Here is a 22701-nt window from a genome sequence, read left to right as displayed (position 1 = left end):
TTAGTTAGCTGGCGTTATGAACCCTAGTGTTCCACTGTAACAATATGGTGATTTACTGTTAGTTAGCTGGCGTTATGAACCCTAGTGTTCCCCTGTAACAATATGGTGATTTACTGTTAGTTAGCTGGCGTTATAAACCCTAGTGTTCCCCTGTAACAATATGGTGATTTACTGTTAGTTAGCTGGCGTTATAAACCCTAGTGTTCCCCTGTAACAATATGGTGATTTACTGTTAGTTAGCTGGCGTTATAAACCCTAGTGTTCCCTGTAACAATATGGTGATTTACTGTTAGTTAGCTGGCGTTGTAAACCCTAGTGTTCCACTGTAACAATATGGTGATTTACTGTTAGTTAGCTGGCGTTATAAACCCTAATGTTCCCCTGTAACAATATGGTGATTTACTGTTAGTTAGCTGGCGTTATAAACCCTAGTGTTCCCCTGTAACAATATGGTGATTTAATGTTAGTTAGCTGGCGTTATAAACCCTAGTGTTCCCCTGTAACAATATGGTGATTTACTGTTAGTTAGCTGGCGTTATGAACCCTAGTGTTCCCCTGTAACAATATGGTGATTTACTGTTAGTTAGCTGGCGTTATAAACCCTAGTGTTCCCCTGTAACAATATGGTGATTTACTGTTAGTTAGCTGGCGTTATAAACCCTAGTGTTCCCCTGTAACAATATGGTGATTTACTGTTACAGTTAGCTGGCGTTATAAACCCTAATGTTTCCATTCCCCTGTAAGACATGAAGTTCAGTCAATACGGAACATTTCAAGATCTTTGAACGTTTCTTCAAGTGCAGTCGCAAAAACAATCAAGCACTATGACAAAACTGGCTGTCATGAGGACCGCCGCAGGAAAGGAAGACCCAGAGTTACCTCTGCTGCAGAGGAGAAGTTCATTAGAGTTAACTGCACGTCAGATTGCAGTCCAAATAAATGCTTCACAGAGTTCAAGTAACAGACACATCTCAACATCAACTGTTCAGAGACTGTGTGAATGAAGCCTTCATGGTCGAATTTCTGCAAAGAAACTACTACTAAAGGACACCAATAGTAAGAAGAGACTTGCTTGGGCCAAGAAATATTAGCAATGGACATTATACATTAGTGGAAATCTGTCCTTTGGTCTGATGAGCCCAAATGTGAGATTTTTGGTTCCAACTGCTGTGTCATTATGAGACGCAGAGTAGGTGAACGGATGATCTCTGCATGTGTGGTTTCCACCAAGAAGCATGGAGGAGGAGGTGTGATGGTGTGGGGGTGCTTTGCTGGTGACACTGTCTGTGATTTATTTAGAATTCAAGGCACACTTAACCAGCATGGCTTCCACAACATTCTGCAGCGATACGCCATCCCACCTGGTTTGCGCTTAGTGGAACTATCATTTGTTTTTCAACAGGACAATGACCCAACACACCTCCAGGCTGTGTAAGGGCTACTTGACCAAGAAGGAGAGTGATGGAGTGCTGCATCAGATGACCTGGCCTCCACAATCCCCTCAACACATGAGATGAGTTGGACCGCAGAGTGAAGGAAAAGAGCCAACAAGTGCTTAGCATATGTGGGAACTCCTTCAAGACTGTTGGAAAAGCATTCCAGGTGAAGCTGGTTGAGAGAATGACAAGAGTTTGCAAAGCTGTCATCAAGGCAAAGGGTGGCTACTTTGAAGAATCTCAAATATATCATATATTTTGATTTGTTTAACACTTTTTTGGTCACTACATGATTCCATATGTGTTAATTCATAGTTTTAATGTCTTCACTATTATTCTACAATGTAGAACATAGTAAAAATAAAGAAAAACCTTGAATGAGTAGGTTTGTCCGAACTTTTGACTGGTACTGTATATACTGTTTTGCATATGTTTTTGAATGTTTTTCACAAAAGTAGTGCAGTGGGTCTTTCATAGTCCTGTAATTACTTCCCACAGTTATGACTTACAGGTATGTGTGGAGTACAGAGATGAGGTAGTCATTCAATCATGGTAAACTATTACTGCACACAGAGTGGATCAATGCAACTCATTATGTGACTTGTTGAGCAAATGTATTTAAACTGGCCATTAAATACTTATTGAGTCAAGACATTTCAGCTTTCATTTTTTTAATTATTTTGTAAACATAAGAAAAACATAATTCCACTTCAATTTTAAATTCAGGCTGTAACACAACACAATTTGGAAAAAGTCAAGTGGTGTGAACACTTTCTGAAGGCTCTGTAAATATACCAAGTAAATCTGCGAGATACACATTCTTATATCGACTTGCATTTTAAAAAGGTTTCTATACTAATTCTGCTAATTAGAAGCTAATTGCTGTGAGGCTGGCCCTCTGTCTGTGTTGAAAGAGTACATTGAAATCCCACTGGACATAGCCTGGTCCCAGATCTGTTTCCCATATCTCACATAGCCTCATCTAGCCTGGTCCCAGATCTGTTTCCCATATCTCACATAGCCTCATCTAGCCTGGTCCCAGATCTGTTGGTGATATTTCCTACTCCATTGCTGTCCTTATTTGGCATGACAATGACTGACAATTAGCTGGCACGATAGCACAAATAGACTGTCAGTCAGGCTATATAGAACAGGTTTGTCACAACTGAACAGTCAGACAGTCAATCAGTCAGTCAGTCAGGCAGGCAGGCAGGAAGGCAGTCATTCAGTCTGTCAGGCAGGCAGGAAGGCAGTCAGTCAGTCAGTCAGGCAGGCAGGAAGGCAGTCAGTCAGTCAGTCAGTCAGGCAGGCAGGCAGGTAGGCTGTCAGTCAGGCAGGCAGGCAGGCAGGCAGGTCATCAGGCAGACAGTCAGTCAGTCAGTCAATCAGTCAGGCAGGCAGGAAGGCAGTCAGTCAGTCAGACAGTCAGTCAGGCAGGCAGGCCGTCAGTCAGTAAGTCAGGCAGGCCGTGAGTCAGTCAGTCAGTCAGGCAGGTACGCAGGCCGTCAGTCAGTCAGGCAGGCCGTCAGTCAGACAGTCAGTCAGTCAATCAGTCAGGCAGGCAGGCCTTCAGTCAGACAGTCAGTCAATCAGTCAGGCAGGCAGGTCGTCAGTCAGGCAGACAGTCAGTCAATCAGTCAGGCAGGCAGGTCGTCAGTCAGGCAGACAGTCAGTCAGTCAATCAGTCAGGCAGGCCGTCAGTCAGACAGTCAGTCAGTCAATCAGTCAGGCAGGCAGGTCGTCAGTCAGGCAGACAGACAGTCAGTCAGTCAATCAGTCAAGCAGGCCGTCAGTCAGTCAGTCTCTTCTCCCAACAAGCTCTCACAGTCTCACTGCAGAATTAGACATTTAACCACATCCTCCATATCCTCCATAATACACATTTCAGAGTTGCTCCAAACGTACATTTTCAAAGTTAAGGGTTAAGTTTAAACACTTTTTCCAAATAGTTAAGGTATTGGGTTAAGGTTTGGGATAGGGTTAAATCCCCCCCCCCCCCCCTTACATTGGCTGATATGGGATTACGCCTATCCAGCACCCCTTTCCACAACGCCTCAAAACCCAGGCCTTGCTGGTAATATCGCTAATTGCTGCACCTAGTCGCCAGTTTTGAAAGCATTTCCCAATGTCATCAGGACATAGATAGACGTCCAATTTCGGCGTCAATGTGTTGGGTCTCTTTAATCAAGGTCTAAGGGCCCGGGGCTTGGACTTCTTCTATTCTAACATATGGAATTGTTTTAAGATGGTCATATGGAATTGTTTTAAGATGGTCATACCAATGATCTTTAGGCTATTTTAATTTTTAGGACCACTGTAAGTATATATATAAAAAAAAAAATAACAACTAACAATTATTTGATGATTGAATTTGTCCTTACTGCAATTAGCCCATTTTAAACAGATTTATACAGCAAAACAAACTGTTTGGATGCTATAGGCAGAAGTTGGTACATCGGAAGAGTCCTGTGAAGCTTATGGGGGTCGTAGAGCCAATCGGAGAACACCATCGTATTCGTGAGACTCTCATATTCGTTTTGCACGCCAAACCGTTCGGACGCTACTGATGTCTCCTGGACTGAGAGACTCCATTGTAGCTCTGTCACCTTTCACCACAGGTGCGGTGACATCGGCAGATGGACTGAGAAGCAAACAACCAAAACAACAACTACAAATTAACATAATAAACAAATCTATCTGTTTGTCTAGCTGTCGGCAGATGTGGTGGATTGAGACGCATACAACCACAACAACAACAACAAATTAACATAATAAACAAATCTATCTGTTTGTCTAGCTGTCGGCAGATGTGGTGGATTGAGACGCATACAACCACAACAACAACAACAAATTAACATAATAAACAAATATATCTGTTTGTCTAGCTGTCGGCAGATGTGGTGGATTGAGACGCATACAACCACAACAACAACAACAAATTAACATAATAAACAAATCTATCTGTTTGTCTAGCTGTCGGCAGATGTGGTGGATTGAGACGCATACAACCACAACAACAACAACAAATTAACATAATAAACAAATATATCTGTTTGTCTAGCTGTCGGCAGATGTGGTGGATTGAGAACCAAAAAAACTACAACCAAAACAAACCAAACAACAACATATGTCTAGCTTAAACAGACAGATTAGTTAATTATGTTCATTTGATTTTGGCTGTGGGGGCACAGACATCAACTCTAGGTTTAAACACTGTGCTGAAACAGGCCAGAGGCAGTCAGTCCCAAACAGCACTCTATTCCTTATGTAGTGAAATACATGTGCGTCAGAGCCCTATCGGCCCGTTACGACCTCCATAGGGAACCATTTGGGCCACAACCAAGGAGGAACAGGACAGTCATCAGGAGCACATCGGAATGAACGACTTGGTCATCTTGACATCGGCGAACTGTAGGTGACAACATGAGATGCCAAGTCAGGAAACAGACTGACCCGCCAGTCTAGCTAGACTCAAATCAACTACAAGGCACAAGGCAACAGCAGTAACGCCGAGACCACGGAAGTAGAGGTTTTCACTGGTCTGTACGTCTCTCTGAATAACAGTGTCTGCTGCTAAATGACATGTACATTTGGAGATGAACAACGAGAAAACAGTTTTATAAGGATCAGACATCAGGCCTCTTCAGTGCTGCTTGTACCGAGATCGTCATCATTTCAGGGACATCACAATCGTTGATTATCCCTTGTTTAGCAATTTCATAATATTCATATTTTTCATAATGTTCATAGCTGTGTGTGCAAGAGAGAAGCTGGCTTAGTGTGTGTATATATGTAGGTGTGTATCTGAACGTGTGTATGTCTCTTTATGTGTGTGTGCGTCTGTGTCTCTGTGTGTGTGTGTGTGTGTGTGTCTCGCTCTGTGTGTGTGCGTGTGTGTGTGTGCGTGTGTGTGTGTGTCTGTGTCTCTGTGTGTGTGTGTGTGTGTGTGTCTCTCTGTGTGTGTGTGTGTGTGTGTGTGTGTGTGTGTGTGTGTGTGTCTGTGTGTGTGTGTGCGTGTGTTTGTCTCTGTGTGTGTGTGTGTGTGTGTGTGTGTCTGTGTCTCTCTGTGTGAGTGTGTGTGTGTGTGTGTGTGTGTGTGTGTGTGTGCTGCAGCCAGCCAGGCAGGGCTATGGGAGCAGACAGCGGGAACAGCAGGGTATCTTGGGTTCAGAGGTCAGTGGTAGCCTTGGCAGTGAGGGCCTGGATACGGCTGGTGTTACAGCTCTTACAGAGGACATGTCCGTCCAGAGGGTAACAACCCTGGTTGTCCCCTTCAGACAGCAGAGAACCACAGTCCTGAAGAGGAGACACACACACACACACACACACACACACACACACAGGGAGACACACACACACACACACACACAGGGAGACACACACACGCAGACAAACACACACACAAACAGACACACACACAGACAATGTCATATGGTTACACACACCTGCGCATCACACACACAAAGTCCTGATACACATGAACAAAGACCAGTGTTTTGTGAGTCTGTGTGCATGGCTTTGTTAGGATGCAAACAGGGAACAAGGCTATTTTCAGCTCGTAGAGGGGAGACCATAAAGGTGACCAGAGTGGATGGCTGGAAACAGATCCCGGTTCAACTTTATCATATATTAAACATGGTTGGGACTTTATCATATATTAAACATGGAGGTTAGGGCTTTATCATATATTAAACATGGAGGTTAGGGCTTTATCATATATTAAACATGGAGGTTAGGGCTTTATCATATATTAAACATGGAGGTTAGGGCTTTATCATATATTAAACATGGTTAGGACTTTATCATATATTAAACATGGAGGTTAGGGCTTTATCATATATTAAACATGGAGGTTAGGGCTTTATCATATATTAAACATGGAGGTTAGGGCTTTATCATATATTAAACATGGAGGTTAGGGCTTTATCATATATTAAACATGGTTAGGACTTTATCATATATTAAACATGGAGGTTAGGGCTTTATCATATATTAAACATGGTTAGGACTTTATCATATATTAAACATGGAGGTTAGGGCTTTATCATATATTAAACATGGAGGTTAGGGCTTTATCATATATTAAACATGGAGGTTAGGGCTTTATCATATATTAAACATGGAGGTTAGGACTTTATCATATATTAAACATGGTTAGGACTTTATCATATATTAAACATGGTTAGGACTTTATCATATATTAGAGGTATCATGGTAGAGGTAACACTGTAACACTGTAAAGTAGAGGTAACACTGTAAAGTAGAGGTAACACTGTAAAGTAGAGATAACACAGTAAAGTAGAGGTAACCCTGTAAAGTAGAGGTAACACTGTAAAGTAGAGGTAACACTGTAAAGTATAGGTAACACTGTAAAGTAGAGATAACACTGTAAAGTAGAGGTAACACTGTAAAGTAGAGATAACACTGTAAAGTAGAGGTAACACTGTAAAGTAGAGATAACACTGTAAAGTAGAGATAACACTGTAGAGGTAACACTGTAAAGTAGAGGTAACACTGTACAGTAGCGATAACACTGTAAAGTAGAGGTAACACTGTAAAGTAGAGGTAACACTGTACAGTAGAGGTAACACTGTAAAGTAGAGGTAACACGGTAACACTGTAAAGTAGAGGTACCACTGTAAAGTAGACGTAACACTGTAAAGTAGAGATAACACTGTAAAGTAGAGATAACACTGTAAAGTAGAGATAACACTGTAGAGGTAACACTGTAAAGTAGACGTAACACTGTAAAGTAGAGATAACACTGTAAAGTAGAGATAACACTGTAGAGGTAACACTGTAAAGTAGAGGTAACACTGTACAGTAGCGATAACACTGTAAAGTAGAGGTAACACTGTAAAGTAGAGGTAACACTGTACAGTAGAGGTAACACTGTAAAGTAGAAGTAACACGGTAACACTGTAAAGTAGAGGTAACACTGTAAAGTAGAGGTAACACTGTAAAGTAGAGGTAACACTGTATAGTAGATACACACCTCACAGCGGTAACACTGCACGTGGAAGTCTCGATCCAAGGCCACGATACGAACAGTCTCTTCCTGGCCTGGAGCTGGCATGATGGGCTCAGAACACACACTGCAACGAGGGGCAAACTTTCTAATAGGGGAGGATGGGAAAGACAGAGGAGTAGTAGAGGGGAGGGGGACAGAGAGAGGAGAGAGAGGCAGAGGGGAGAGGGAGAGAGACAGAGGGGAGAGGGGAGAGGGAGAGAGACAGAGGGGAGAGGGGAGAGGGAGAGAAAACATTTGAATGTACCTATGAATACAAATAAACTGTGTAATCAATTAGTGATCTTCTAACTGCAGGTGACTGAACTAAAGACATACATCAGAATCAAGAAGTGAGGTGGCTTGGTGATTGGCTCAGAACCAGAAAAGTGAGATGGGTGGAGTCTTTGTGATTGATCAGAACCAGGAAGTGAGACGGCTGGTGGCTTTGTGATTGGCTCAGAATCAGGAAGTGAGGTGGGTGGTGGCTTTGTGATTGGCTCAGAACCAGGAAGTGAGGTGGGTGGTGGCTTTGTCATTGGCTCAGAACCAGGAAGTGAGTTGGTTAGTGGGTTGGTGAAAACAGCCTCATCTGTTCGTTGACAAAGGGTGCAATCTTCTGCCCAGGCGTTGCTGATGCCAGATATTACAGCGCCTGGATAAGTATTTTACATATCAGTTAACCACATCATATGTCATAGCAATCTGTCAGTCGATGACACAGATGATGACGTGGCACGCAACCTTTGGTGGATATGTGCAACGTCTGAGCAGGGGAACGCGACCAAAGACTGGTTAGCTGAAGTCGGGCTTGTCACACTGTTAGCGGCGTTGGCATGGGAACACGACCAGACTGCTTAGTTGAAGTCAGGCTTGTCACACCGTTAGCGGCGTTGGCACGGGAACACGACCAGACTGCTTTGTTGAAGTCAGGCTTGTCACACCGTTAGCGGCGTTGGCACGGGAACACGACCAGACTGCTTTGTTGAAGTCAGGCTTGTCACACCGTTAGCGGCGTTGGCATGGGAACGCGACCAAAGACTGCTTAGTTGAAGTCAGGTTTGTCACACCGTTAGCGGCGTTGGCATGGGAACACAACCAGACTGCTTTGTTGAAGTCAGGCTTGTCACACCGTTAGCGGCGTTGGCATGGGAACACGACCAGACTGCTTTGTTGAAGTCAGGTTTGTCACACCGTTAGCGGCGTTGGCATGGGAACACGACCAGACTGCTTTGTTGAAGTCAGGCTTGTCACACCGTTAGCGGCGTTGGCATGGGAACACAACCAGACTGCTTTGTTGAAGTCAGGCTTGTCACACCGTTAGCGGCGTTGGCATGGGAACACAACCAGACTGCTTTGTTGAAGTCAGGCTTGTTAGAAGCGTTGGTAGAAAGTGAACGCTTCAGGTTTTCAGGGACACAGTATTTTCAACCTAACTTCTGTGAAAAACACTAGTGTGGACTCTGCTCAGGTGAAGTCAGGCTTGTCACACCGTTAGTGGCGTTGGCATGGCAACATGACCAGTCTGCTCAGGTGTCTTTCTACCCCTGCTACTTCGTCATCAGGAATTAACCAGCAGGTTTTTTAATTCACAAGACTCGTTTACTGTCTGAACGTGAGGTTAGAAGTCTTTACTTCACAAGACTCGTTTACTGTCTGAACGTGAGGTTAGAAGTCTTTACTTCACAAGACTCGTTTACTGTCTGAACGTGAGGTTAGAAGTCTTTACTTCACAAGACTCGTTTACTGTCTGAACGTGAGGTTAGAAGTCTTTACTTCACAAGACTCGTTTACTGTCTGAACGTGAGGTTAGAAGTCTTTACTTCACAAGACTTGTTTACTGTCTGAACGTGAGGTTAGAAGTCTTTACTTCCGTTTCTCTTCACAACTTAACGTACAGGCCATTTATTAGCCAATAAAATGAACATACTTGGGTGTTTGTGTGACCCTCTGTGTGTGTGTCCCTCTGTGTGTGTGTGTCCCTCTGTGTGTGTGTGTGTGTGTGTCTGTCCCTCTGTGTGTGTCCCTCTGTGTGTGTGTGTCCCTCTGTGTTTGTGTGTGTGTGTGTGTGTCCCTCTGTGTGTGTCCCTCTGTGTGTGTGTCCCTCTGTGTGTGTGTGTGTGTGTTCCTCTGTGTGTGTCCCTCTGTGTGTGTGTGTGTGTGTGTGTCCCTCTGTGTGTGTCCCTCTGTGTGTGTGTGTGTGTGTGTGTGTGTGTCCCTCTGTGTGTGTCCCTCTGTGTGTGTGTCCCTCTGTGTGTGTGTGTGTGTGTGTTCCTCTGTGTGTGTCCCTCTGTGTGTGTGTGTGTGTGTGTGTCCCTCTGTGTGTGTCCCTCTGTGTGTGTGTGTGTGTGTGTGTGTGTGTTCCTCTGTGTGTGTCCCTCTGTGTGAGTGTGTGTGTGTGTGTGTGTCCCTCTGTGTGTGTCCCTCTGTGTGAGTGTGTGTGTGTGTGTGTGTCCCTCTGTGTGTGTCCCTCTGTGTGTGTGTGTGTGTGTGTGTGTGTGTGTGTGTGTTCCTCTGTGTGTGTCCCTCTGTGTGTGTGTGTGTGTGTGTGTGTCCCTCTGTGTGTGTCCCTCTGTGTGAGTGTGTGCTTGCCGCAGCCCCCTTTACTTGTGGAAGTCGTCGATGCAGTGGATGTGGTTGGCATCGTCCACAGTGAAGGGGATACCGTCCAGGCTGCGTTGACACACCACACAGGTGAAGCAGTGTGGATGGTAGGCCTTCCCTGTAGCCCGCAGGATACGCTCCATGATGGGTTTACTGCAGATGTTACAGGACTCCAGGGTGTTCTGAAACATACACAGACCAACAAGGAAAAGGTCTCATTCAATAACAGAAAACTCAAGAGATGTCGTCATTGGAGAACATGTGTAAATGTAGCAAGGGAGATGTGTTTCCCTTGATAGAAACGAGAGGTCATTACTTTAAACAACCGACAATGTAGCATTATGACAATGATGGTCAATTAATCAGAGGCAATATGGTGTGGTCCACCCCTTACCATATGGACATGTGGTACAATAATTCACTGGGCTAATAAGAGTGAATAATGGGCTCCTATGGGGGGGGGGGATTTAACCTTTATTTAACTAGGCAAATTCAGATGAGAACCAACGGGGTACAGTGGGTTAACTGCCTTGTTCAGGGGCAGAACGACAGATTTTTACCATGTCAGCTCTGGGATTCGATCAAGCAACTTTTTGATTACTGGCCTCTGCACTCTAACCACTAGGCTACCTGCCGCCCCTACACTCTAACCACTAGGCTACCTGTTGCCCCTACACTCTAACCACTAGGCTACCTGCAGCCCCTACACTCTAACCACTGGGCTACCTGCCGCCCCTACACTCTAACCACTAGGCTACCTGTTGCCCCTACACTCTAACCACTAGGCTACCTGCAGCCCCTACACTCTAACCACTGGGCTACCTGCCTCCTCTACACTCTAACCACTAGGCTACCTGCCGCCCCTACACTCTAACCACCAGGCTACCTGTCGCCCCTACACTCTAACCACTAGGCTACCTGCCGCCCCTACACTCTAACCACTAGGCTACCTGTTGCCCCTACACTCTAACCACTGGGCTACCTGCCGCCTCTACACTCTAACCACTAGGCTACCTGCCGCCCCTACACTCTAACCACTAGGCTACCTGCCGCCTCTACACTCTAACCACTAGGCTACCTGCCGCCCCTACACTCTAACCACTAGGCTATCTGCCGCCCCTACACTCTAAGCACTAGGCTACCTGCCACCCCTACACTCTAACCACTGGGCTACCTGCCGCCTCTACACTCTAACCACTAGGCTACCTGCCACCCCTACACTCTAACCACTGGGCTACCTGCCGCCCCTACACTCTAACCACTGGGCTACCTGCCACCCCTACACTCTAACCACTGGGCTACCTGCCGCTTCTACACTCTAACCACTGGGCTACCTGCCACCCCTACACTCTAACCACTGGGCTACCTGCCTCCTCTACACTCTAACCACTAGGCTACCTGCCTCCTCTACACTCTAACCACTAGGCTACCTGCCGCCCCTACACTCTAACCACTGGGCTACCTGCCACCCCTACACTCTAACCACTGGGCTACCTGCTGCCTCTACACTCTAACCACTGGGCTACCTGCCACCCCTACACTCTAACCACTGGGCTACCTGCCTCCTCTACACTCTAACCACTAGGCTACCTGCCTCCTCTACACTCTAACCACTAGGCTACCTGCCGCCCCTACACTCTAACCACTAGGCTATCTGCCGCCCCTACACTCTAACCACTAGACTACCTGCCACCCCTACACTCTAACCACTGGGGTACCTGCCGCCTCTACACTCTAACCACTAGGCTACCTGCCACCCCTACACTCTAACCACTGGGCTACCTGCCGCCTCTACACTGTAACCACTAGGCTATCTGCCGCCCCTACACTCTAACCACTAGGCTACCTGCCACCCCTACACTCTAACCACTGGGCTACCTGCCGCCTCTACACTCTAACCACTGGGCTACCTGCCACCCCTACACTCTAACCACTGGGCTACCTGCCTCCTCTACACTCTAACCACTGGGCTACCTGCCTCCTCTACACTCTAACCACTAGTCTACCTGCTGCCCCATAAAGTTGTTCAACAATCTAAGGTTGATGGCCAGGATATGGATTCCATCCAACGCTAGCTTCATACACCGTGGCCTGGGGAGTAGCTACGTTTTTTTCTAGAGCTAGGTAGCTACATTATTTGATAGGCTATGCTGCTATTATACTAGGCTATGATACTTTGAGGTAACTAGCTATATACATAGCATCTCCCAACGTGTTAGCCAGCTTGCTTTCGTTAATGTTTAAACTTGAAATGCCTAGCTAAGATCCCTGCTTGCTAATGGTAACTACCTAGCTAGCCAACTAGCTATCTAGCTCATAATCAAGTAAACCTTACGACATGTTTGATGCATGTTGCCAGCATTGCTTTCAATAATGTTTCAACTAGAACTGACTCGCTAAGATTCCTGCTAGCTAAATATTCAAAGCAAACCAGCTAGCTAGCAATTGAGGGCTTCAGCTAACCCTAAACAAGACGCCAACAACATTATCGTTTACTATATAGGGCAACAAAAATAATGATGACAAATCATTAGACAAGAAAGGCAGTTGCCAGACACCAGTCCTGTTTCAGAGTAATGGAAGACACTGGAATCAGACTGGTCCTATTTGATCGGGTCAGAAGATAAAATACTTGAATACACATATCACAACCACCATTGATAATGTAATCAGTGCCCTTGTGTGTGTGTTTGCATGTTGTAAGGAGGCGCATGTTTCCCATCCACAGTGACCGCAATGGACTGCTGCTGGGTCTGTAATGCCAACCAATCAGTGCCATTTAGGCACATGTCCCTTATGACTTAGCTGTGAATCAGGATCTCTGATTGGTATATCAGGTATATCTCTCTAGTCACCCCCAAAACCAATTCTTTCTTTGGCCGCCTCTCCTTCCAGTTCTCTGCTGCCAATGACTGGAACGAACTACAAAAATCTCTGAAACTGGAAACACTTATCTCCCTCACTAGCTTTAAGCACCAACTGTCAGAGCAGCTCACAGATTACTACACCTGTACATAGCCCACCTATAATTTAGCCCTATCAACTACCTCTTTCCCTACTGTAATTTATTTATTTATTTATTTTGCTCCTTTGCACCCCCATTATTTTTATTTCTACTTTGCACATTCTTCCCATTGCAAATCTACCATTCCAGTGTTTTACTTGCTATATTGTATTTACTTTGCCACCATGGCCTTTTTTTGCCTTTACCTCCCTTATCTCACCTCATTTGCTCACATCGTATATAGACTTGTTTATACTGTATTATTGACTGTATGTTTGTTTTACTCCATGTGTAACTCTGTGTTGTTGTATCTGTCGAACTGCTTTGATTTATCTTGGCCAGGTCGCAATTGTAAATTAGAACTTGTTCTCAACCTGGTTAAATAAAGGTGAAATAAAATAAATTAAAATTAAAATTGGCTGTGTTCAATTTGTGTATTTACTGTTGGCTTCCGTGACTGTTTCGGGGACAGTCTTTCTCTCCCTCTATTTCTCTGTAATAGGAGCTGGGTTAGATCTGTAAGTCAGGCTCATTCATGACCAGTATCTGTGACGAGAGAGAGAGGGGGTCTGGAGCTCTGACAAACAACACATAAGGAACTAAAGGTGATCACTAATAAGACAGTGAAATCAGACTCTGAGTCACCTTCACTCACCAACAACAGGTTCAGGTCAGTCAGTACCTTATTCAATGTCCAGGGTACTGGAGTGGTTGTATGTACAGGTCAGTACCATAACCTTATTCAATGTCCAGGGTACTGGAGTGGTTAAGGTAAGGAACTAGAAGCACAAGCATTTCGCTACACTCTCATTAACATCTGCTAACCATGTGTATGTGACAAATAAATTAGATTTGATTTATATATAAAAAAGTGACTGGTAGCAGGATACACATTTAAACAGGGCTGAAAAGTGACTGGTAGCAGGATACACATTTAAACGGGGCTGAAAAGTGACTGGTAGCAGGATACCACATTTAAACAGGGCTTAAAAGTGACTGGTAGCAGGATACACATTTAAACAGGGCTGAAAAGTGACTGGTAGCAGGATACACATTTAAACAGGGCTGAAAAGTGACTGGTAGCAGGATACACATTTAAACAGGGCTGAAAAGTGACTGGTAGCAGGATACACATTTAAACAGGGCTGAAAAGTGACTGGTAGCAGGATACACATTTAAACAGGGCTTAAAAGTGACTGGTAGCAGGATACCACATTTAAACAGGGCTTAAAAGTGACTGGTAGCAGGATACACATTTAAACAGGGCTGAAAAGTGACTAGTAGCAGGATACCACATTTAAACAGGGCTGAAAAGTGACTGGTAGCAGGATACCACATTTAATCAGGGCTGAAAAGTGACTGGTAGCAGGATACACATTTAAACAGGGCTTAAAAGTGACTGGTAGCAGGATACACATTTAAACAGGGCTGAAAAGTGACTGGTAGCAGGATACACATTTAAACAGGGCTGTAAGGCCTTCAGAAAGTATTCACACCCCTTGACCTATTCCACATTCTGTTCTGTTTCAGCCAGAATTTAAAATGAATTCAATTGAGAATGTGTCACTGGCCTACGCACAACACCCCATAATATAAATGTGTTATATTGATTTTTTTTTACAAATGAATTAAAAATGAAAATCTGAAAAGTATGGCAAGCCTAAATACGTTGAGTGGTTCTGGTCTAGAATGTGTGTCTACGTTGAGTGGTTCTGATCTAGAATGTGTGTCTACGTTGAGTGGTTCTGGTCTAGAATGTGTGTCTACGTTGAGTGGTTCTGGTATAGAATGTCTCGCTCTCTCTCAGAGAGATTCTGATTAGCAGTGTATTCTCAAACACAAACACAGTTGTTTTTCACCGGCCTAGCGACCGCCGTTCCCCTCTCTGATTGGTGAGTGGGTCAGAGGGAGCTGTAAATACATCCACTTTGTGATGACTGCAGGTTTTCCCCCCTCCAGACTGGAAGGCTCGCTGGGCAGGCGGCCCGCAGGGGAAGTGGCAGACCCATCCAACTCTGTCTGATCTCAGACATCCCTCTCCTTAATATCTACTCTGCCATTTGTTACTCCCAATATTTCATAAACAATGATTTGCCCTCTCTAAACAGCTCTGCGATTACAGGGGACTGGGGCGGGAAGGGAAGCGAAGACGGCGGAGATATCATCAATTAGCTGACTGATGGGCCGTGTGATTGGCTGATGGGGAGGGGGCTGTGCTGTGCTCAGGCATTTGCTGGATCTCTGCATCTTTCTCTCTGCATTTCTCTCTCTCTACCTCTGCCTCTCTCTCTCTCTCTCTCTCTCTCTACCTATGCCTCTCTCTCTCTCTCTCTCTACCTCTGCCTCTCTCAATTCAATTCAATTCAATAAAAAAAATATTAACAGTAAACATTACCCTTAAAAATGATCCAAAAGAATAAAGACATTTCAAATGTCATATTATGTCTATATACAGCGTTAATTATGTCTATCTACAGTGTGGTAACGATGTGCAAATAGTTACAGTACAAAGTACAAGTACAAAAAGGGAAAATAAATAAATATAAATATGGGTTGTATTTACAATGGTGTTTGTTCTTCACTGGTTGCCCTTTTCTTGTGGCAACAGGTCACACATCTTGCTGCTGTGATGGCACACTGTGGAATTTCACCCAGTAGATATGGGAGTTTATTATTATTATTTTTGAATTATTTGTGGGTTTATGTAATCTGAGGGAAATATGTCTCTCTAATATGGTCATACATTGGGCAGAAGGTTAGGAAGTGCAGCTCAGATTCCACCTCATTTTGTGGGCAGTGAGCACATAGCCTGTCTTCTCTTGAGAGCCAGGTCTGTATACGGCGGCCTTTCTCAATAGCAAGGCTATGCTCACTGAGTCTGTACATAGTCAAAGCTTTCCTTAAGTTTGGGTCAGTCACAGTGGTCAGGTATTCTGCCGCTGTGTACTCTCTGTTTAAGGCTGTCATGACGTTGAACTATTGGGGGAGGTTTATGACCCCCATAAATACCCCCGTTTCTCTCGCTTTGCTCTATAGAGCTGACTTTTGAAAAGCCCTTTGTTAACATTGAGATTCTGGGAACATCAAAAGGTGGGAAACTGAACCATATTACGGTAATCCAATCAGTTGAAAATATGTGCTGGTACTTAATGAATATGATGTCAGATCAGTTGATGATAGGATGACATAAACTCTATCTTGGAAAGTCTACACATTCTAGTTATCAGATTCACATGGAATTGTTGTGCAATTTAAATGTTGAAATATGAAACTATTTGTGAAAAGATGAAATGTAATTTTAGCTTCTTAACGAGAGAACGTTTTGTCGTAAGAAAACCACTCTGCTCATTCAGAGGCCCTCTGCTCAAGTGAACAGACCTGGGTTGTAAACTATGAAACACGCCCATCTTTCACCACTATATAAACACGTAGGTGAAAATTCAACTTTCTGTTCCGAGGACATGATGGTCCTACGTTAAAAGGGCTCAGATAATAACCTAACGAAATTAGCATTGTGTTCAAGGTGAAGATCGACACGCCGGAAGGATGAATTTCGACTATACCAGCCAGATTATAGCACTAGCTAAAAGTATCACAAGTTGGTATGAACTTTGAACTCTTATTCACTCCAGAAGTGAGTTAGCAGCAGCCGCTGTAAACGTGGGCTAGGAAAAGATGGACGACGTATACAGTCTACAGTCTAACACACACACAACGATACTACAACGTATCCAGTTTACCACCAGAGACATTCTTCAGAGGACAAGAGATCCCTGCAGGGCAACACGGCCTTCCATCTATGACCAACCTATTGAAGCGCAGCTCAGAGTAAATATTCCTTTTCCAAACGGGCGTTTATTTAGAATAAGCATAAGCATAATTAGCATAAGATTCTGTATTTATGATAGCACAGCTTCTCCAGTTGTTTCTCAGTCTTCCCGCTCTTTCATTCAAAACCCAACCCCCTTTCTTTGTGTAACCAGATGTCCTATCTGTTCCGTCCGCCAGGGTTTTCCTTTATGGCATCATTAGTAATCAATCCATTCTGTGTAGATGTAATCCTGTGTGATTATTTAGGTATTTTGTAAATAAATAATTAAACCACATTTTGTATTGCTGATTCAACTTTGTGAAGATAACCAAGAATTTACAACTTTCAGATGAGACTGAATAAAGTGACGATTAAATATTGACTACTACCGATGTAAAAGATTACTAGGTCTTTAACTTCTTTGGGACTGGGGGGCAGTATTGAGTAGCTTGGATGAATAAGGTGCACAGAGTAAACTGCCTACTACTCAGGTTGTTAATATATGCATATTATTAGTAGATTTGGATAGAAACCAGTCTGAAGTTTCTAAAACTGTTTGAATGATGTCTGTGAGTATAACAGAACTCATATGGAAGTCAAAAACATGATAATAAAATCCAACCAGGAAGTGTGAAATTAGAGGATTGTAGTTTTTCAAGTCATTTCCTATCGAATATACAGTCTCTATGGGGTCATATTGCACTTCATAAGGCTTCCACCAGTGTCCCTGAACAAAGAAGGGGGTCAAAAACAAAAGTAACAGTCAGTATCTGGTGTGGCCACCAGCTGCATTAAGTACTGCAGTGCATCTTCTCCTCATGGACTGCACCATATTTGCCAGTTCTGTGAGGTGTTACCTCACTCTTCCACCAAGGCACCTGCAAGTTCCAGGACATTTCTGGGGGGAATGGCCCTAGCCCTCACCCTCCGATCCTAACAGGTCAAAGACGTGCTCAATGGGATTGAGATCCGGGCTCTTCGCTGGTCATAGCAGAACACTGACATTCCTGTCTTGCAGGAAATCACGCACAGAACGAGCAGTATGGCTGGTGGCATTGTCATGCTGGAGGGTCATGTCAGGATGTGCCTGCAGGAAGGGTACCATATGAGGAAGTAGGATGTCTTCCCTGTAACGCACAGCATTGAGATTGCCTGCAATGACAACAAGCTCAGTCCGATGATGCTGTGACACATCGCCCCAGAACATGACGGACCCTCCACATCCAAATCGATCCCGCTCCAGAGTACAGGCCTCGGTGTAATGCTCATTCCTTCGACGATAAAACACGAATCCGACCATCACCCCTGGTGAGACAAATCCGCTACTCGTCAGTGAATAGCACTTTTTGCCAGTCCTGTCTGGTCCAGCGACGCTGGGTTTGTGCCCATAGGCGACGTTGTTGCCGGTGATGTTTGGTGAGGATTTGCCTTATAACAGGCCTACAAGCCCTCAATCCAGCCTCTCTCAGCCTATTGTGGACAGTCTGAGCACTGATGGAGGGATTGCGCGTTCCTAGTGTAACTCGGGCAGTTGTTGCCATCTTGTACCTGTCCCGCAGGTGTGATGTTTGGATGTACCAATCCTGTGCAGGTGTTGTTATACGTGGTCTACCACTGCGAGGACGATCAGCTGTCTGTCCTGTCTCCCTGTAGAGCTGTCTTAGGCGTCTCACAGTACGGACATTGCAATTTATTGCTCTGGCCACATCTGCAGTCCTCATGCCTACTTGCAGCATGCCTAAGGCATGTTCACAGGCCCTGGGCATCTTTCATTTGGTGTTTTTCAGCGTCAGTAGGAAGGCATCTTTAGTGTCCTAAGTTTTCATAACTGTGACCTTAATTGACTACCGTCTGTAAGCTGTTAGTGTCTTAATGACCGTTCCACAGGTGCATGTTCATTAATTGTTTATGGTTCATTGAACAAGCATGGGAAATAGTGTTTAAACCCTTTAAATGAAGCTCTGTGAAGTTATTTGGATTTTTACGAATTATCTTTGAAATACAGGGTCTAGTTTATAACTAATTCAAGTATTTTTAGCCAGATCCTAATTGGTATGTCTAATTTTATGTTCCTTTTGATGGCATAGAAGATCCTTCGTGCATTGTCTCTCAGATTGTTCACAGCTTTGTGGAAGTTACCTGTGGCGCTGATGTTTAGGCAGAGGTATGCATCATTTTTTTGTGTGCTCTAGGGCAACAGTGTCTTGATGGAATTTGTATTTGAGTTCCTGGCAACTGCACATTTTTTGGAACACCATTTTTTTGTTCTTACTGAGATTTACTGTCAGGGCCCAGGTCTGACAGAATCTGTGCAGAAGATCTAGGCCCTCCTTGGATGGTGACAGAAGCACCAGATAGGTAGACATTTGACTTCAGATTCTAGTAGGGTGAGGCCAGGTGCAGGAGACAGTTCTAGTGCCCTCGCCAATTTGTTGATATATATGTTAGAGAGGGTGGTGCTTAAGCTGCATCCCTGTCTCACCCCACGGCTCTGACGAAAGAATTCTGTGTTTACTGCCAATTTTAACCGCACACTTGTTGTTTGTGTACATGGATTTTATAATGTCATATGCTTTCCCCCCAACACTACTTTCCATCAATTTGTATAGCAGACCCTCATGCCAAATTGAGTCAGAAGCTTTTTTGAAATCAACAAAGTATGAAAAGACTTTACTTTTGTTTTGTTTGTCAATAAGGGTGTGCAGGGTGTCTGTCATGGTATTTTGGTAAAAGGCTAATTTGACATTTGCTCAGGACATTGTTTTCACTGAGGAAATATTGGAGTCTACTTTTAAAGATAATGCAGAGAATTATTTCCCGAGATTGCTGCAGACGCACGCTACGGTAACTATTCAAATTTTTGTCTCCACTTTTGTGGATTGTGGTGATCAGGTTAAAAAAATTAATGCTTAATTGAGCTGCTTTCTGTTGTTCTTTCTTTTCTCTTAGTGTATTTCTGTATTGTTTTAGTGTTTCACCATAGTGAAGGTTTCTGATTTTCTGGGTCTTTATGTGTTTTTGATGGATATGTTCCTTAATTTCTTTCTTTCTTTTCCAGTACATTATTCATCAAAACCATTTGTCATTGTTGTTAGTTTTTATCTTAGGTTTTCTGCTGATAGGTTAAATATATTGTTCAGGCCTCCTACTCCTAAGTTGAACCTCTCCGGGGTATGTGGGACACTAGCATCCCACCTGGCCAACATCCAGTGAGATTGCAGAGCGCCAAATTCAAATACAGAAATACTCATTATAAAGATTCAGAAAAGATACAACTATTTTCCATAGGTTTAAAGATTAACTTTTTGTGAATCCAACCACGGTGTCAGATTTAAAAAATGCTTTACGGCGAAAGCATACCTTACGATTATTTGAGAACATAGCCCAGCAGAAAAACCATTACAAAGAGTAACCAGCCAAATAGAACAGTTACACTAGTCAGAAAGAGATACAAATTAATCACTTACCTTTGATGATCTTCAAATGGTTGCACTCAGCAGACATTCATTTATTCAATAAATGTTCCTTTTGTTCGATGAAGTCTCTTTATATCCAAAAACCTCAGTTTTATTTGCGTGTTTTCTTCAGTAATCCACAGGCTCAAACGCAGTCACAACAGGAAGACAAAAAAATCAAAATTTTATCCGTAAAGTTCATAGAAACATGTCAAACGATGTTCATATTCAATTCACAGGTCAATAATGTTGTCAATATAAAAGGTAAACAAGAAAGGCACTCTCTCGGTCGCACGCATGAAAACGCTCTGTGACACGGCAGGGTCCACTCATTCAGACTGCTCTTACTCCCTCATTTTTCAGAATTCAAGCCTGAAACAATTTCTAAAGACTGTTGACATCTAGTGCATAGGAACTGCAATTTGACTCCTAAGTCTATGGATACTGTAATGGCATTGAATAGAAAACTACAACAACAACAAGAAAATCCTACTTCCTGAATGGACTTTTCTCAGGTTTTCGCCTGCCAAATCAGTTCTGTTATACTCACAGACATTATTTGAACAGTTTTGGAAACGTTAGAGTGTTTTCCATCCAAATCTACTGCATATCCTATCTTCTGGGCCTGTGTAGAGGGCAGTTTAATTTGGGCACGCTTTTCATCCAAAATTCCAAATGCTGCCCCCTACCCTAGAGAAGTTAAACCTTCACTATTACAAGAAAACATTTTGCCCAGGAAGTTGTCTAGGAGGGACTGGATTTGTTGTTGGCAAATAGTTGTTTGGTAGGTTTCTAAACTACCTTCCTTCCTAGCATCTCTTAATAGTATACCGTTTGTTTGACTTCGATGCCTCATGATTAAGTATTGCTCTGTTCAAGTAGATTGTGATTTTGCTGTGATCTGATAGGGGTGTTAGTTGGCTGACTGTAAACGCTCTGAGAGACTCTGGGTTGAGGTCAGGGATAAAGTAGTCTACAGTACTACTGCCAAGAGATGAGCTATAGGTGTACCTACCGTAGGAGTCTCCTCGAAGCCTAGCATTGACTACGTACATCCCCACCTAGTACATGTCCCTGGGCCTGGAATAGGTTGATCTCCCTCTCTAGGATGGAGAAGCTGTCATAGTTCAAATGCAAATTCATTACTTAAAAATCAAACAATGTGATTTTCTGGATTTTTGTTTTAGATTCCGTCTCTCACAGTTGAAGTGTACCTATGATAAAAATTACAGACCTCTACATGCTTTGTAAGTAGGAATACCTGCAAAATCGGCAGTGTATCAAATACTTGTTCTCTCCACTGTAGGTAGCACACAGGAGGACATTTTTCTCTGTTAAGATAATTTCCTTTTGAATTTCTAGCCAAATATAAAATGTTCCTGTTTTTATTAATTTAATAGAGTGAGCTAGGTCTGTACTATAACAAATGAGCATACCCCCTGAGTATCTTCCCTGTTTCACACCTGGTAGTTTGGTGGATGGGACTACCAGATCTCTCTGTAACGTGTCTCTCTCTCCCTCCTCTCCCCCTCCTCTTCCTCTCTCTCTCTCTCTCTCTGCCTATCAATCTCTCTCTCACTAACTAACAATCTCTCTCTCTGCCTTTCAATCTCTCTCTCTAACTATCAATCTCTCTCTCTCTGCTCCTACTGGCTGGCTGTGCGTATCGAGCAGTGGCAGGGCGCCACAGTGTTTTCCAACAGTGCTCGGGGTGTGGGGCAACACTGTACTACATCAACATTCTCCCTCCCTTCCCTAAGCCTGCTGGAATCTGCCATTTAAAATGACACTTCCGTGCTCACTCAGCCACGATGCAGAATGAACTTAACCCACCACATACTGTCGTTACTGCTCAGTATGGCTGAGTGATATTTATAGTCTTTATGCTATTGAGCAGATCCACTTTACAAGCTGTGGTTCACTAGGGATGACAGTGTAAAGCTGTAGTTCACTAGGGATGACAGTGTAAAGCTGTAGTTCACTAGGGATGACAGTGTAAAGCTGTGGTTCACTAGGGATGACAGTGTAAAGCTGTGGTTCACTAGGGATGACAGTGTAAAGCTGTGGTTCACTAGGGATGACAGTGTAAAGCTGTGGGTCACTAGGGATGACAGTGAAAGCTGTGGTTCACTAGGGATGACAGTGTAAAGCTGTGGTTCACTAGGGATGACAGCGTAAATCTGTGGTTCACTAGGGATGACAGTGTAAAGCTGTGGTTCACTAGGGATGACAGTGAAAGCTGTGGTTCACTAGGGATGAGAGTGTAAAGCTGTGGTTCACTAGGGATGACAGTGAAAGCTGTGGTTCACTAGGGATGACAGTGTAAAGCTGTGGTTCACTAGGGATGACAGCGTAAAGCTGTGGTTCACTAGGGATGACAGTGT

General features: G+C 43.8%; 1 protein-coding gene across 3 annotated transcripts in view; it reads right to left on the bottom strand.

The window, feature by feature from the left end:
• Window positions 1-2090: 2090 nt before the first annotated feature.
• Window positions 2091-22701, bottom strand: part of LOC110510444 (lipoma-preferred partner homolog) — a 436781-nt gene continuing 416170 nt past the window's right edge. For all 3 annotated transcript variants that reach the window (XM_090236480.1, XM_090236479.1, XM_090236478.1), the window contains 3 exons: window positions 10051-10229; window positions 7432-7552; window positions 2091-5732 (listed from right to left, as the gene is read on the bottom strand). In XM_090236480.1, coding sequence (XP_090092606.1) covers window positions 5604-5732; window positions 7432-7552; window positions 10051-10229 — 429 coding nt within the window. In that variant the 3' untranslated portion in view covers window positions 2091-5603. The remainder of the gene's footprint in view (window positions 5733-7431; window positions 7553-10050; window positions 10230-22701) is intronic.

The sequence above is a fragment of the Oncorhynchus mykiss genome, chromosome 5 (assembly GCF_057628025.1).
Source record: "Oncorhynchus mykiss isolate SJ-2025 chromosome 5, ASM5762802v1, whole genome shotgun sequence".
In the NCBI taxonomy this organism is placed as follows: Eukaryota; Metazoa; Chordata; class Actinopteri; order Salmoniformes; family Salmonidae; genus Oncorhynchus; species Oncorhynchus mykiss.
This window is presented reverse-complemented; position numbering and strand designations above follow the sequence as displayed.